General features: G+C 60.6%; 1 protein-coding gene across 1 annotated transcript; it reads right to left on the bottom strand.

The window, feature by feature from the left end:
- Positions 1 to 5,252: 5,252 nt before the first annotated feature.
- Positions 5,253 to 10,178, bottom strand: GRAP (GRB2 related adaptor protein). Its single transcript, XM_059484566.1, has 6 exons — positions 10,100 to 10,178; positions 9,003 to 9,100; positions 7,712 to 7,834; positions 6,335 to 6,503; positions 5,451 to 5,707; positions 5,253 to 5,364 (listed from the first exon to the last, which is right to left on the bottom strand). The coding sequence occupies exons 1-5, from the start codon at positions 10,175 to 10,177 to the stop codon at positions 5,522 to 5,524; spliced, it is 654 nt and encodes a 217-aa protein (XP_059340549.1). The 5' UTR covers position 10,178; the 3' UTR covers positions 5,253 to 5,364; positions 5,451 to 5,521.
- Between the last annotated feature and the right edge of the window lie 6,060 nt (positions 10,179 to 16,238).

Genomic DNA, 16,238 nt, shown 5'->3' with positions numbered 1-16,238 from the left:
AGGGTTTGCAGCGTGGTCACAGTAACGTCACCAGATCTGACAGATTTCATTAATAACTGTGAGATGGACAAAAACCCCACCCTGGATTCACCAGTTGGTGCTCACAAGCCCAGAAATGTGGAAGCTCTCTTGAGCTTTTCTCTTGGGAGCTGAGCTGAAGACGACTTTCAGGAATCGGGGTCAGATTCTTGCGCCAATGCAAACAAGGGAAGTGCCATGGGCTGTGTGTCTGTCCCTGGCGTTGGTGCGGCTCATCTGCATCCAGAGCTGGGTAAATGAGGGCCCTGCCTGAGTCAGGCTCCCGGGGCAGAGCCGCCTGTCTGGCCGGCTGCTGGGCCATCAAAGTGCTCCTCTCTGCAGGCACAGAGGCCCTGCCGGTCCCACGGTGACAAATCCTGCGTGGGCTTGTGCCCAGCCCTGGCCTGAGCACGCGGGAGGTGGCAGCAGGGCTGGGGGACATGGAAATGTGGCAGCAGTTTGCTGGGATCATGGGATCACTGAGGTTGGAAAGGATCACAGAGTGCAACCCAGCGCTGCCAGCTCCAGCAGTACACCATGTCCCCAAGTGTCACATCACCCTGGGGAAGATCCAGGTGTCTGGCTCCCAAAGAATGCCAGCTCAGGGGGTGTTCCAGAGCTGGTGGCTTCGTGGCTGACCCTGCAGGGATTTCCCAGGGGTGGGATGGCACCCCCAGGCCGTGCCCTGCCCAGTGACCGCTGCAGCAGAGGCTGGAACCAAAGCTGGGTGTTTCAGGAGAAATCCCAGCGCTGCTGGCTGTGAGGGGACAGCAAATGGGACAGAGGTGAGCACTGAGGCAGCAGCCAGGAGCTCTCTGGGTGTTTTGGGAGATGGCCCAGATGGTGCTGGGCTGTGGGTGTGTGGCGTGGCAGGAGCGTGCTGTGGTTTTGGCCGCCTCAGCCGCTCGCTCCCGGTGTTTTTATTGTGCCAGGAGATTTATAGACTCCTTCATGGGGTGTGTGCATTAATGATTTATTGCATGTGGGGTAAATGCTGCATCCCAGCCGTGCTGGGCTGTGTGCTGGCTCTGCTGCTGGGGGCGGATTGGGGTGGCAGAGCCCCACACCTGCAGCATCATCACCTGATCCTCACCTGGCTCCCCATCTCCCCATCCTGGAGGTTTCCTCACCCCACATGGTGAATTTAGGCCTGAATTGGGTGCAGCCCCTGTTTGCAGGCTTGGGCTGCTGTGGCTGAGCAGGTTGGTTCTCATCATTCCGGGTGTCCCCGGGTGGATCCAGCTGGACAGGCAGCACCCGCTGCAGACAGGCCCCTTCCTGCAGATGGAACATTAATTACAGGGTCCTAACTCATCTTCCATTTTTAGCAGAGGGCCTAAAAATGAGGCAGAGGGGGTTTGACACTGAGCTCTGCTCCTGGCTCGGGGGCTCCTGCTTCCCACTCACTCCGAGGTGCCACCAAGTGTTCCCTGGTAGAGCTGAGGCCTGGGGCAGGCATTTCAGCTGGAATACAGCATCCAGACACTGCCTTGCCCTTTGGAACATTTTCCACCCTGCAGCCACCAAGGATTTGCATGGAGCCGCGCACAAGGTGGTGTTTTAGAGAGGGGAAACTGAGGCACGGAGCGCTGAGGGCAGCTTTGCTCAGGGCTGCTGCAGGAAGGAGTCACCGGAGCCTCAGGGCTGAGTCCAGCCTGGGCTTTTTGGCATCCTTGGGATGTGCTGAGCACGGCCTGTGGTCTGCCCACAACCGAGTCGTGCTCCCAGCACGCCCCACGCTGCTTTGTGGACAGTCCCAAGGTGTCACCAGTGGTGTTTGGGACAAGCTGGGAGGCTGAGGCTGTGCTGGTGCTTTGTGGACAGTCCCAAGGTGTCACCAGTGGTGTTTGGGACAAGCTGGGAGGCTGAGGCTGTGCTGGTGCTTTGTGGACAGTCCCAAGGTGTCACCAGTGGTGTTTGGGACAAGCTGGGAGGCTCAGAGCTGTGCAGGTCACCAGGCAGGAGGGGCAGGGCAGAGCTGCCAGCCCTGTGCAGGATCACCCGTGCTGGTCCCCGTGCTCCTGCCAGGGCGGGTGCAGCCAGCCAGCCCATCCATATTTATGCCTGACATTAATTTCCATTCATTTCAATATTTTATGAGCGTAACAATTAAAAAGAAAAAAAAAAAAAAAAAGAAAAGGGTTCAGCGCTCATTGAGACATAGAAATAATTGGGTGTTGATGGTCCTGGAGCCCTGCCACGCAAATCCCAGGAGCTGCTGGTGCTGCCCATGCCCAGGAAATTGGCACAACGGTGCAAGAGCCCCGTGGGTGGGGATGGGCAGTGCCTGCCCCGGGGCTCTGCTGCCTCTGGCCACAGCCCCGGGTGCTGGTGGGGCTCAGGGGGTCCCCCCGGGGCAGCTGTCACTGGGTTTAACTGGGTTTAACTGGGAATGGATCCACCCTGCAATGGGGGTGGGCAGCAGAGGGTGAGGGGTGGGATGGGTGCTGCAGTGCTGGAGCTGAGGGTGGGAGTGGGGAGAGGCAGAGGTGGATTTTTATCTCTGAGGTGGGATCTGCTCCTTGCTCCTCCACCGGTGTCCTGCCAAGGTCTGGGCACAGTGCCATGGCAAAGGGAAAGGGGGCACGAGGGGGTGAAGGGGTGCAGGGCTGGCCCCCACCCTGCCAGGGGTCTCAACATGTCACTTTGTTCTGTCCCCAGACTCTGTGGCCTGTGTAGATCCTGAGGAGTGCACTTGTGAGTGTGGTGGAGCTGATGCCCAGGGGTAGGTGGGTGCCAGGGGGTGACCCCATTCCCACCGGGATTGATGCACCCCGGGGCTGCTGCAAGGGTTTGGATGTTGGGGGGAACCCAGGGATGGTGAGGGAGGGTCTGTGTTTGGGGGGACCCCAGGGATGGTGAGGGAGGGTCTGTGTGTGGGGGGAACCCAGGGATGGTGAGGGAGGGTCTGTGTTTGGGGGGAACCCCACAGATGATGCAGCCGGTGCAGCCCCTCCGAGGGTCGCTCCAGCAGTGAGATCAGGGGATGTGAGCCCCCGAGGTGCAGCTGAACGTTCCCAAACTCCATCCTCACCCTGGCGCAGATCCCAGTGTGTGGCTGCACAGGGGTGGGCACCATCCCGGGGTTATCCCGTCCCATCCCTCCCGGTTCAGCCGCTCCCTCTCTCCTGCAGGGCTGCGGGCTCTGATGATGGCGGTGATGAAGGCAGCGCTCCCTGACCTCCCCCTTCATCATCATCATCATCACCAGCATCATCCTCCTCTCCTCCACGGGCACCTGCAGGAGCTGCTCCCCATGGGCAGGCAGCACTGACCGGGCCTTTGGGAGACCCGTGGGGCCGGTCGAGCCTGCAGAGCGCCTCCATCAGCCCGGCTTATGCAAGGAACACAAAACCCGGGATTATTTTATGGATGAAAGCGCTGGAAATGCGGACAGGGCGCTCGGTGGGGCCGGGTCGCGGTCACACAGGGAGCTCGGGCAGTGACAGGGGACAGCGACAGAGGGCAGGGGACAGCGACAGAGGGCAGGGGACAGCGACAGAGGGCAGCACAGCCCCGTTGGCCCCGGGGGTGCCCGCGGAGCCGCGCTCAGCGCTGCGGAATGCCCGGCACGGTGCCACCGGCCCGGCAGACAATAACAGGGAGCGAATCTGGGTCAGGGCTTTGGCCGCGATCTGCGGAGCCCTGGCCGGACCAGGAGCGGCTGGTTCTCGGCATTTCCATGCCCAGAGGGTGGGAAGGGATGGGCGGCCATCCCGGGCAATGGGGGTCCCGCATTGTCCCGTTTGAGAAGAGAGGGGCGCTGGTCTCAGAGGCGGCTGAGCCCCTCCCTGGCAGTGGCTGGCGGTGACAAGGGTGTGACAAGGCAGGAGAGCTTTCCCCAGGATGGATAATGAATGTTTGCGAAGGGCTTTGCCCGCCCGGGGCGGGAGTCGCTGCTGCGGTGGATCCCGGGCAGGGGCGGGCGATGAGTGCGAGCGGGACGCTGCGGATTGCAGGGACAGAGCCAAGGAAATGTGCTTGGCAGGGTAAAAAAGCTCTGTGAGCTGCACGTTTGAGGTTTTCCTCAGCGTGGGTCGGGTTCTGAGGAGGTGTCAGGGGGTCCCATCTGTCCCTGTGCCCATCCTGGGATCAGGGTTTGGGCTGGAAGGTTCCTTGAAGATCATCTCGTTCCAGCCCTGAGGAAAGGGCTTTGGCTGTAGGGGGGAAGGAGCTCCAAGTTCCCAGAGCTGGGTTCGAGCTGCAGGAGGTGGCTGTCCCCAGGGTCACCTGTCCCCTGCACTCACCGTGTTTCTGTGCCGGGTTCCTGCTCAGCCACCCGAGGGACCCCGGCTGTGACCCTTGGGGACACCACAGGACCCCCATTCTGGGCCCGTGTCTGTGGCATTAATGCCATTGTGCTGATGTGTGTCAGTATTTTCTGTCATGCCTGTTCTGCCTAGCACCCTGGCAGCCCCTGGGGTGGGGAAGAGGTGTTTGGAGAGGGGAAAAATGAGGATTTGGGGGCTATTTTTTATCTGTTTGGGGTGTGATGTTTAAATCCACTGGTGCAGCGAGTTGGATGTTCTGAGCACTGCATTCCCTGAGTGCATCCCAGGGGTGTGGGGGGCATTTGTGGGGGCAGAAAATCCCTGGGAGGGGTTTGGGACAGGCATTGGGGTGGGGAAATGGGGGAAATAAAACTGCAGTGAAGCAGAACCTGTGTGAATGGAGGGATGGGACCACCTTGGCAGTGCTGGAAAAGGATCAGCCACTCTCAGGGGCAATACCTAAACACATTTTACTGGCCCTAAATAAAAAAAAATATTAAAAAAAAAAAAATTTGCAGCTATGAACAGCACCCCACAGGATGGAATCCTCCTGGACCAGCCTTCCCTGGTACCCTGGAATTCCTCCGTGGAGCTGTGGATCCTGGCTGTGTCCTGGCTGCCTGCAGCCCTCCCTGCAGCTGGGGCTTTGCTTACAGGGTTTGGAGAGGTTTCAGGGTTTGGGGTTTTGGGCTCACTCCCTCTGTGGCTGTCACCCCACTGGATTGCGCCTCTGGAAAAGGTTTTATGGCCGTGGTTGAACATTCCACACTCCCTGCCTGGGGAGCAGCACTGCCAGCCCCATCCCTGGCCTGGGGGTCATGGACCAGGCACCATCCTGGGGACAAAGGGACACTCAGGCTGTGAGGACAGCTCTGGTGAGGGGGGACAACGGGGCCGGGTCCTGCCCAGTCAGTGGCGGCGTGGTGAGGGTCACTCGTGGATGGTCACTTAAAGGTCACTTGTGATGATCACTTGTGGATGGTCACTTGTGGATGGTCACTTGTAGATGGTCACCTGAAGGTCACTTGTGGATGGTCACTCGTGGATGGTCACCTGAAGGTCACCTGAAGGTCACCTGTGGATGGTCACTCAAAGGTCACTTGTAGATGGTCACCTGAAGGTCACTCGTGGATGGTCACTGGATGGTCACCTGAAGGTCACATGTGGATGGTCACTCGTGGATGGTCACCTGAAGGTCACTCATGGGTGGTCACTCAATGGTCACCTGAAGGTCACTTGTGGATGGGGTGGACGTGGCTCCGTGGGAAGAGCCCGACACGGCCGTAGACCTTCCCCTGCCACCAGTTGGGGTCGGGGCAGCCCAGGACCTCGATGATGTCCCCACGCAGGAAGGGCAGCTGGGAGCCCTCCTGGGCTGAGAAGTCAAACTGGGCTTGCACAAATCGGGGTCTCCTCACCTGCAGGGGAGCCGAGGGCCGGGGTTGGTGGGAGGAGAGGGGTCCCCATCTCACAGCCCCTGGCACTGGGTGGCACTGCCTGCGTCCTGGTGGGGAGGCTGTGCCACCACAGGATGAGGAGGAGCCTTGGGATCCCTGCTTTGGAGAGACAGAAGCAAGGAAAGGAGAGAGTGGAGTGGACTCTCCCCATCTCTCAAGATGGGTGCCCAGGGAGGCAGCTGGCACCCTCTCCTTCCCAGCTCCTTCCAGGTGCTGGAGCCTTCCCCATCCCAGCTCCCAAAGTTCAGCTTTGCCACCCTCACCCCACTGCCCCAGGGTCTGGCTTTGCTGGAGTTCGGCTGTGCCCTGTCCTGGCTCTGCCACCTGCCCGGGCATCACCCTGGCACGAGGGACAGGGATGTGTGCCCTGCCCTGCCCTGCCCTGCCCTGCCCTGCCCCTCTGAGCTGCTCCAGGGGCTTTTCCTCCCTGCAGCACTGCCTGTCCCAGGCTGCTGCCCCCTCTCCTGCTCCTCACCCCCCTGAGCCAAAGGTGCCAGCCAGGGATGTCCCTGTCCCTCTGCAGGGACACCGAGCCTCGAGGGGGCTCACACAGGGGTTTGGGACCCTCAGCCCCACCCATGGTGGTACCTCCTGGGTCTGGTCCTCATCCCACAGGAAAATCTGCTGCTCCTTGGCGATCGTGGTCATCCTGTAGAAATCCACCAGCTCGTTGAGGGAGTTGAACTTTTCCTCCCAGAGGAAATATTTGCCATTCCTCTCCCTGAGAACCTTGAAGTGCTGGACCTGCTTCCCGTAGCTGCAGAAGGAGGATGGAGGGATGGAGGGATGGATGGATGGATGGATGGATGGATGGATGGATGGATGGATGGATGGATGGATGGATGGAAATCACCCTGGGGACATCCTGGCAGCATCCCCTGAGCTGGGTAAAGCCTGGGGGTGCTGGCAAGGTTGGGGTGAGCCCATGGGTCTCACTGCAGCCCTCCTGCCATGGTGGCAGTGATGGTGGCACTGGGGTCATTCCTGGCCCTGCAATGAGGACCCACAGCTGAGCCCTGCTGCAAATCACCCCACAGGCAGCCAAAGCTCCGTGCCCAGCCCTGGCACAGTGGGGACTCAGGGGTGCCAGCCACATGGAGGGCAGGTGGCTCTGTCCAGGGCCACATCTGGGGCAGGTGTGGTGAGAGCTGCAGGTCTGGGCACAAGCCAGGGGGCTGCAGGGGCTGGGATTGTGCTGCTGTGCTGCAGGAGGACGGGCAGGCAGGCAGGATGTCCCCGGCTGTCACCTCGCAGGGCGTGCCTGGGGTGACAGGTTGGGAGGCCCTGGGCAGGGGCGGGACCCGGCTGCGCTGCGGTGACGCGGCAGAGAGAGCCCGGCTCCCTTTCATTAGCGACAAAAACCGCCCAAAACGTTCAATTAGGGATTAAAAGGGTGAGAAAGTGCCTGGCTGGGCTGGGGCCGGCCCCTGATCCCCAGGCCGGGGCGGGGCAGGGGTGACATCCCCGGGGACAGGCTCTGCCCGTTGTACAGCCGGTGCTGAAGTCCTGGGGATGCTGAACCTTCCATCCCTGGGGATGCTGAGCCTTCCATCCCTGGGGATGCTGAGCCTTCCATCCCTGGGGATGCTGAGCCTTTCATTATTGGGGTGCTGAACCTTCCATCCCAGGGGATACTGAGCCCTTCATCCCTGGGGATGCTCAGCCTTTCACCCCTGGGGATGCTGAGCCCTGCACCCCTGGGGATGCCGTGTTTGGGGGGTGTCCCTGCGAGGGCAGCGGCGCAGGGAGCAGCAAGCAGCGGGGATGGAGGCGCAGCTGTGGAGGAGAGGAAGGAGGGGAAGGTCCCGTGCGAGGCCGTGCTGATGTGTTGAGGGCTCCGCAGCCCCTCCGAGGTGGCCAGCGCAGGGCAGGGTGCTCAGCCCTTCCCCAGCACACACCAGGTGTCCCCAAAGCTGCAGGGACCCCTCCCCTCCTGCCGCTTGTCCCCAAGGCGTTTTTTTTTACCTGACGGAGAGGGAGAACTCGCCCGGGGCGCTCTCGCTGTCGCGGATCAGGAAGGCTCCCAGGTGGTTGCGCTGGAGCAGCCGCTCCTCTGCCAGGTGCCGGGAGATCCTGCCCGCGTACCACCTGCGAGGGGCACCGGGCTGAGCCACACGGGCACCCCCGGGCACCCCCAGCCCCGCACGGCACCGGGATTTCGGGCGAGGGGTCTGCATCGGGCTCCTCGGGGGGCTGCGACCCTCCCCCGGCAGTTCCTCCCTTCTCTCCCCCTCCTGCTCCATCCCGGAATTTTGGGGGGCACCGCAGGGCGCTGTGGGCGCGCTGCCCCCTCCGCGTCACCGACAGCCGCCACCGCATCCTGTCACCTGCGCTGTCACCCGGCCCGCCGCGCTGCCTGTCCCCGCCCTCCTCCTCTTGGCGCCCCTTGGCCCCTCCTGGTGGGAGCAGAAATCCCACCAGAAATCCCACTCTGTGCCAGGAGAAACCCGGCCTGATGTCAAAGGAGTGCAGGAGCAGAGTCCCCGTGTCCCACCCTGTATTTCAGGGAATTTCAGGACATTTATCTCAGGGTATTTCAGGGTATTTCAGGGTATTTATCTCAGGGTATCTCAGGACATTTCAGGGTATTTATCTCAGGGTATTTCAGGGTATTTCAGGATATTTCAGGGTATTTATTTCAGGGTATTTCAGGGTATTTATCTCAGGGTATTTCAGAGTATTTATTTCAGGGTATTTATCTCAGGGTATTTCGGGTCCCTGGGCTGGGAAGATTCCCTGCTGCTGTAAGAGCTGCCCGGTGAATGATCAGCCAGGGAGTTCAGCACAGAGCCAGTGCTCCAGGTGCTGCAGGAGAGGCTGTGTCTCATCCATGCCATGGTTGTTATCCCGAGCTGCAGAAGCAGTGGGATGAGCCCCGGGCTGCCCCGAGCCCACGCGCTCGCTCTGCCACTGAAATGTGATTTACCAGGGGCTAAGGATGTATCAAACACAGCTTCAATCAGCGATGGATTAGGCTGGGCTTTAATAACGTGCTAATAGGATTGTGTTTAATGCAGTGATAATCCCATAACGCTTTGTTGTTCCCCAATTATCATTTATTCAGCGGCAGCTCGGTGTGAGGGTTGGATTTTTGGGGGTACGTGGGTGTGCTGCTGCCTCCTGTCCCCTCGGGCTGTGCTGGCACTGGCACTGACCCCCCCATCTCTGTGACTCAGTTTCCCCAAGTGTGGGACTACCCTGGCCTGTTGTAAATTGGGAATTGGGATTGTTGCCTGGCTCCTGGGATGGTACTCACGGGTGTGGCTTGACCTTGATGTAGTTTTTGGGGACAAAGCCCTCGCGGCCGAACAGCTCAGCCTTGAACCAGTTCTGGTCATCCTCCATGTTGAGGATCTGAGGGGGGAGAGGAGCAGGGAGGCGTCAGCCTGGCTACCAGGGGATGAGTGGGACCCCATTGCTGCCCCAGACCCCACAGCACCCCCCAACCATCCCTGGGGCAAAGGGGGCTCTGGCAGTGCTGGCGCACTCTGGGGGCTCTGGGGTCACAGAGCTGGAAGGTGCCTGGTGTGCTCCCAAACCCCTGCCCAGGGAAGAGGGTGGGATCTGTCCCAGCACGGGAGCCAGGCCCCGGTGTCCCCGGGGATGGTGGCAGTGGGTGCTGACACCGCTTCCGTGTGACAACAACATTTTCCAGCCTCCCCCGCAGGGCCCGGGGCCGGCACAGCTGTGACAACAGGATCCGAAACCCCGGTCAGGGCTCGGGGAAACACGGCGGGAGGCAGGGATGGCACGGAGGGTTTGGGGCTCTGGGTTCCAGCTGGGATGTGCCCCTGTGCCCCCGGGGGGCTACAGGGTGCCGGGGGTCCGGGAGGAGCCTGAGGGGGATGCATGGGCAGGGAGGGGGCCCTCACTCCCATGGCAGGGCTGCTGCCCCCCAGGGATGTTCTGAGCTTTTCTTCTGCCCCCTGGAGCTTTTTGGGATTCCCAGGTGGCATCTAAGGGCCCACCCCATTGCCAGTGCCTGGGTAGGTGTTCGGGCACGATGCTGGATCCCTGTGACCTCCAGTGCTCCCCCTGGACAGGGAAAATGTGTCCCAGCCCCAGGGGCTGCCACAGAGCACAGCTGGTGGCACTGATACCCACAGAGGCCACATGCCATGTCCCAGCTGGGATGTCCTTCTCTGAAGTTGTGCCTGGTGGCACAGACATGCAGGGAATGCTACTCCACACTCCCAAATCCTCGAGGCTGGCTCCTTATATCCCACAGAAAGCCCCAGAAACATAAAAGTCAGCGACAAAGAAAGCACCGGTGTCACCATGGGCCCGGTGTCACCATAGGCCGGGTGACATCCGTCCCACAAAGCAACATCACCCAACCCCCCCGGCTGGTACCTTCAGCGTGTCCCCTTTCTGGAAGGGCAGCTCGTCCTGCTCCGTGGCCTGGAAGCTGTACAGGGCCACGGACTCCATGCCAGGGGGGTCTGCAGGAGGGTCCCGGCGTTCGGGGCTGCGCGCACGGCACGGCGGCACGGGCAGGAAACCGCGCTGATGTCAGCGCTGCTGCCGGGGCACCGGGCGGGCCCCGCCGCCCCACAGCTGCCCAGATGTGCGGCGGAGGCGGGGGAGCCGTGCCAGCCCAGCCGAGTGCCAGGGGAGCCATGGGGATGGCAGGAGGATTGGGCGTTTCCCCCGCGGTGAGTGGTGGGCAGAGGGTTTGGGTGGAAAGGGGATGGAAAAGGGATGGAAAGGGGATGGTGATGGGCTGGGCACGGGGTGCGGATTTTGGGGAGGGTGTTTGGAGAGCATGGGCAGCGCTGGTGGGGGAGTCTCTGCTTGAGGGGCTCGGTGGGAATGGTTTTCTAGAAGCAAGAGAATGCTGGAGGCGGGTGGATGCACACACCTGGTTTCTCTGGAATTCAGAGCTAACCCTCTGAGCAGCGAGCTTTCAGCACAACTGATATTGGCTCTTTGGGCTGATATTGGACCCCTTGAGCAGGTTAATTCTTCCCATTTTTTCTGTGCAGGGCTCAGGGAATAAAACTCCCTTTTAGGCTAAAACTGAGCACTAAAACTTCCTGCTGCTCCCGTGGGCGTCAGGCACGGAGCCTGCAGGGCTCACACGCCGGGGAGCATTCCCAGCGGGAATGGTCGGAGCTGTTCAGCCTTCCTGTGTGTGGGCAGGGGCAGGGAGCGCATGGAAAACCCGCCAGACACTGCCTGGCTTTGCTGTGAGAATCAAACCGGGGACAGCTGCAGCGCAGTCCTGCCCGTGGGTTTGGGCATTTTCCAGCTCTGCTCCATCTGCCCAGGGTGGGATGAGCTTGCAGGGCCGCTGTGGGGACACAGGCTCGGGGATTTGCCTCTCCCAAACCTCATTCCCAATTCCTGATGGATCCGAAAAGCAAACGCCCTCTAGCACCCCACTGAGGCTGCTCCCAGTGCCGTGGGATGCAGAGAGGATGTGCAGGGTGTCACTGGTGTCCCCACACCCAGCAAGGCACAGTCCCCATGGTTATCCCGGGATGTGCTGCTCCCAGGGGTGCTGCAAAGGCCAGGAGGGCCAGGGAGGCCGTGGGAAGAGGCTCCCAATGTGCTCGGCTGTCCCAGGGAGGAGGGGACTCAGCAAATCCCAAATTCCAGAGAGACCCAGGGGATGGGAATGCAGCAGGAAATGATCTTGGGGTGAGCTTTATCCAGCAGCCCTGTGGGGATGGAGCTGGATGTTCCCTGGGGAAATCAGCCCAGCAGAGCTGCTGTCCCCCCAGTCCTGCAGCCAAGGGCCTGATCCTGTCCCTGCTCCAAGTGCATGATGCAGAGGCCACTCCATCCCATCCCACATGGAGAACAGGAGGGCAGGGAGGGTGGCTGGGGTGGGGTTGGTGTGGGAGAAAGCTGCAGCCCAGGAGTGGGTTATGGGGGTGACAATCAGCTGTTCCAGGAGCAGTTTTGGGGTTTGGGGCAGCAGGGAGGCTTTGGGGGCACCTTGGGGTGTCCGGCCTGGAGCCACACGTGGTCCCGCAGCGCCTGGGAGGGCACACAGGACAGTGCGGCCGCAGAGCGTCCCCAGGCCGGGCTCAGGAGCGGGATCGTGCCGGCAGATGGCAGCAGCGCCCCGAGGGACGCAGGGGACACGGGGACACGGGGACAGCGCCACCTGCCCCTCCACTCCGGCTCTGGGGAGGCGGCAGCCCCTGTGACACCTCTGTCTGTGGCACCTGCACCCCAGGACAGGCTGGGCTGGGCTGTGGCCCCTTTTCTGTGTCGGGAGCCAAACGCTGCCGTGTTCAGCTGGTGCCCGGGCGCCCATCCCAAGATTTTGTGTGGAATCCTAGGGGATGTGTCCCTTCATCCCTGTGTCCTGCATGTGCCCAGTGCCCAGAGGGACACGGGAGGTGCCACACGGTTGCTGTGCGTTGGGTGTCAAAGCTTGAACTTTAGGGTTCGGTACTGAGCTCAGCTCAGCCTGTGAGGAGATCCCAAGGATCACCTGAGGGATCCCAAGGATCACCCAAGGGATCCCAAGGGTCACCTGAGGGATCTCACCCTGCCCTGGCTTTGGCCACCAGCCCATGCTGCCTCTCCCTGTGAGCAGGGGAGCTCTGTGACCCTGGGGACAGGCAGAGGAAGGTGCCAGGGGCACTGTCATGGGCAGAGGAAGGCGCCAGGGGCTCTGGAATGGGCACAGGAAGGTGCCAGGGGCTCTGTCATGGGCAGAGAAAGTGCCAGGGGCTCTGTTATGGGCAGAGAAGGTGCCAGGGGCTCTGGAATGGGCACAGGAAGGTGCCAGGGGCTCTGGCATTGCCCTTTCCAGGCTGCAGGGCCATTCCAGGCGCTGGGAGCTGCCTGGAGCTCCTGCTGACTCCCAGCTTGCCCAATCTGCCCAGCCCTGTTTCATCAACATCCTGTGTTTACCTGGCTGCAAAATCCCCTCGCGGGAGGGAGGAAGAGGAGGGAGGGGAGCCTCTTCCCCTTCCTCTGCGGCCTGGGGAGCTTTGTCATGGACACTGCTCCAGGCTCCCCAGCTCCTCTCTGGCCGCTGCCTCAGTGACCCCTGCTCTGCCCATGGAGGGGAGGGGGTGTCCCACGCCTGGGGGGTGCAGGGCTGGGCAAGGGGAGCTGCTCACTGCAGATCCAGGGCAGGGAGAGGGATGGATGCTGCCCCAGGACACAGCGCTGTCTGGGGGTTGGGAGTGCAGCACAGCAGGATTCAGGCTGGTGCCTGGGATGGGAACGTGGATAAATCCTGTAGGACAAAGCTGCAGCTGCCTGTGTGCCCAGGGATGGAATCAGCCCTTCCAGTGGGGACACAGATGTCTCTTGAGCCCCACTGAGGCCCTGCACAGAGAGGAAGTGACATCCTGGGCTGGAAAATGCCACATCAGGGCCCCCAGGCAGGATCTCAGTGTCAGCACTTTCCCCCTGGAGCCAAGGCCGCGTTGGTGACTCCTGATCACTGGATTTTGTGTGTAACCCAACTTCTTAGCCCACACAGAGGAACTTGTGGGGCACCTTTTTTTTTTTTTTACACCCAGAGGGGATCAGACCCCTCTGGACCTCACATTATCCCACAGGATCTGTAGGAAAACATCTCCAGGAGGAGCAGATACAGGGACAATTGGCCACACTGTGTCCAGCGTGGCTAGGAAAGGCTCCTTGAGGTGCTGGTGGTCTCCAGATGTGAAGCTGCATCTCCTCATGGTCAGGATGGGTGGCTGGGGCTGGTGTTGGGGTTTTTGAGCTGGTAAATCAGAGCAGGGCCACTTGCCTGTGATTGAGGTGGGTTGGGAAGTGGGATTGTGCTCTCATGGGAGATGCCTGAGGGCAGGGGGTGGGTGGTGGGACCTCACTTTCTGCTTTTGGCCCCAAAAATGGATCTGGAAAAGAAGTGGAAGTCATGAAACCTCGAGTGGAGAGTTCAACCCCAAACCTTTAAGGATCACTGACGGGGTCATCCCAAAGAGCCTCTCCAGGAGGGATACAGCCCTGGATGGTGGCTGGGATTGGCCAAACCCTGTTTTGGTGAGGAGGGAGAGCCCAGACAGAGCAGCCAAGGGGAACAAACAGTGGGGGCTTGCTGGGGGTTCCCAGGACTCGGTTTTGGGCTGCTGGATGAGGTCACTGTCAGTGCCTGGGCTGGGGGCTCAGGCCAGGATCGTTTACAGACGTGTGAACCATTAAGGGCTTAATCATCAGCTGGAGGTTATTTGCACCCTGGGCTCTATAAAAGGCCCTGGAGGCCACTGCTTGGGTTTGAACTGAGGAGAAGGGAGTGTTCTCTCTTGTGGCTGTGTCTTGGAGCTGCTCCTGAGATCCTGCTGTTCCCTGGGATGCACCAAGAGCAAAAGGTGAGCTGTCCCTCTGTGTGGTGGCTGTGTCTTCCCTGGGGTCACCAGGAGAGGCTGGAGCTGTCCAGATCCACCTGGGGCAGGTCCTGGGTGTCCAGCTGGCAGCAGATCTCCTGTGTCCCATGGTTCTGGTGTCCTGGTCCTTGGCTGTGTCCTGGGGCCTTGCTGTGGTCACTGACACACCTGGGGTAACTCGGGCACCTGCTGGTGCCCTCATGCAGGCCAGGCCCTGCTCTAAGCTGTGGGAGGAATGTTTCCTGCTGAATCCTGCTGTGGAAATGTCTGATGGTCGCTCCCAGGACGAGCAGTGTGTCTGGCCTCCAGTCTCCATCCTCGGTGCTGGGCTATGGAGAAGCCCAGGTCTCCATACTAAAATTTCCCAGATGGGCTGGTGCTGCAGCATGGATGGGAGCTGGGAATGCCCTTGTGAGTCCTCAGAATCCATTCTGAGGCAGCTGAAGCATGAAACTCCCCTGTGCTGCAGGGAGGTGCAGAGGGTCCCAGCACCACTTTGATTGGCACAGGACACAATGAAAAGGGTCCCTTGAAGTGGAAGCTCCTTTAAGTGGGAGCTCCAAAGCAGCGGGCAGGAGGCTGGGATTGGGGTGTGGAGGCTGTTTGCTGTCGCTGTTTGCCCTGGGGGGAGGCTCCCGGCCCTCGGCATGGGCTGGAGGAGGAACCACCCATGGCCAGGGGCTCTCCGCTCTCCCGCTGAAGGGAACCGGGAGTTTGGGCACATCCAGGCTCAGCCTGAACAGGTTCCAAGAATCTCCCCCTCAACGGGGAGCATCTGTTATTTTTCTAGGAATCAAAAAGAAAATCCCACCGCAGAAGGCTGCGCCGTGTGCGTAGGTGAGGGGACCGTGCTGTCACCCTGCTGTCACCGCCGTGGCTCACCCGGGGGGCTGCGGCTCCCGGGAAAAACAACACAAAATAAATGTGGGGAGGAATTGTGAATGATCGCCGGCTGCCGGTGACTGAGCTCGCCACCGGGGCAGTCACATTTTGGTTCCTCCTCAGGGCTGGCTGGTTAACAAAGAAGTTATTAATAACCAGTTAAGGCACAGCTCACGTCATGCCTTCCTCTGGGAGTGTGGCAAGAGCGGCCTGGTTCCTCCTTCGGCTCCGTACCCACCCTGCTGCTTTGGGGGGACATTCGGGCAGGTGTCCCCTCCCTGCAGGGCTGCTGGGGATGGGGACGTGCCCAGGTGGCACCTCCAGGGCCATGGTGACACCTCCAGGGCTGTGGGTGACCTGAGGCTGGGGCATGGTGTGGGAATTTGGCAGGAATTTGGGCAGTGCCAGCGCAGGTGGTGCCAGCTGTGGGGACACAGAGGGAGGAGGAGGAGGAGGAAGGTCCCTGCTGGCCGGTGATGAGCGCGGTGCCACATCCCGGATGCGCAGAGAATCCGGGCACTGTGCTGCTCCTGAAGCCGCCTATTCAGGGCATGGATGGCAGCACAAGAGGGAGGAAGCGGAGGGAACAGGGAGCACTGAGGGCCTCTGTGTGCGGCAGGATGGATGCAGGTGCAGCTGTGCATTCCCCGGACGCTCCACGCTGCCCTTTCTGCTGGGGATGCACTCGGAGTCCCCCAGAGTCCCCAGCCCTGCTGTCACTCTGATTTATTCCTCTTGCCATGCTCTCCAGTGCTGCTTTTTTTTATTTATTTTTTTTTCCCTGTAGGTCTGTGTGGATTCTCTGAAGTGTCACCCAGGGCTGGGCTGTCCCTCATTGCTCTGACCTGTCTCCTCTCCTCAGCTGAGGAGCTGCAGGAAATGTTTTAGTAATCAGGTAGCTGTGAAAGCTCTGCCCAGCCTGTCATCAGCTGGGGCTGAAATCAGCCCCAAAGGATCCATGGGAGCATCCACACACGTGGCCATGCCCATCCCAGCCCACACCCTGCTGCTCCCTTTGGAAAACCGAGCAGAATAAAGCTGCAGCTCTGGTGGCAGAGCCCTCTCAGGGCACTTTTACTCAGTGGTGATTTTCACCTGTGCAAGGCAAGAGGAAAAACTGAGTGCAGGTTTTTTAGGAAGCCACAATAAAACTGATGGATTCCTCCCAGGGGCTGTGTTGGGCTGTGATTTCTGATGCATCAGCTGTGGCAATCCAGGGTAATTTCACTGAAGCCTGTGTGTAAATGAGAGCAGGATGTGGCCCATGTTGAAGGAACACTGCCCAGGGG

This window comes from Ammospiza nelsoni, chromosome 17, assembly GCF_027579445.1.
Source record: "Ammospiza nelsoni isolate bAmmNel1 chromosome 17, bAmmNel1.pri, whole genome shotgun sequence".
NCBI lineage: Eukaryota > Metazoa > Chordata > Aves > Passeriformes > Passerellidae > Ammospiza > Ammospiza nelsoni.
The sequence above is the reverse complement of the archived record's forward strand: the minus strand, read 5'-3'. Positions and strand labels throughout refer to the sequence as shown.

What these genes read in the sequence shown, in the direction of transcription:
- GRAP (XM_059484566.1), bottom strand. Translation starts at nt 10,177, where the DNA reads ATGGAGTCCGTGGCCCTGTACAGCTTCCAGGCCACGGAGCAGGACGAG. An exon ending in AGAAAGGGGACACGCTGAAG is followed by an intron (nt 9,101 to 10,099) that starts GTACCAGCCGGG and finishes CTCCCCCCTCAG; the next exon opens with ATCCTCAACATGGAGGATGA. An exon ending in GAGTTCTCCCTCTCCGTCAG is followed by an intron (nt 6,504 to 7,711) that starts GTAAAAAAAAAC and finishes CTCCTTCTGCAG; the next exon opens with CTACGGGAAGCAGGTCCAGC.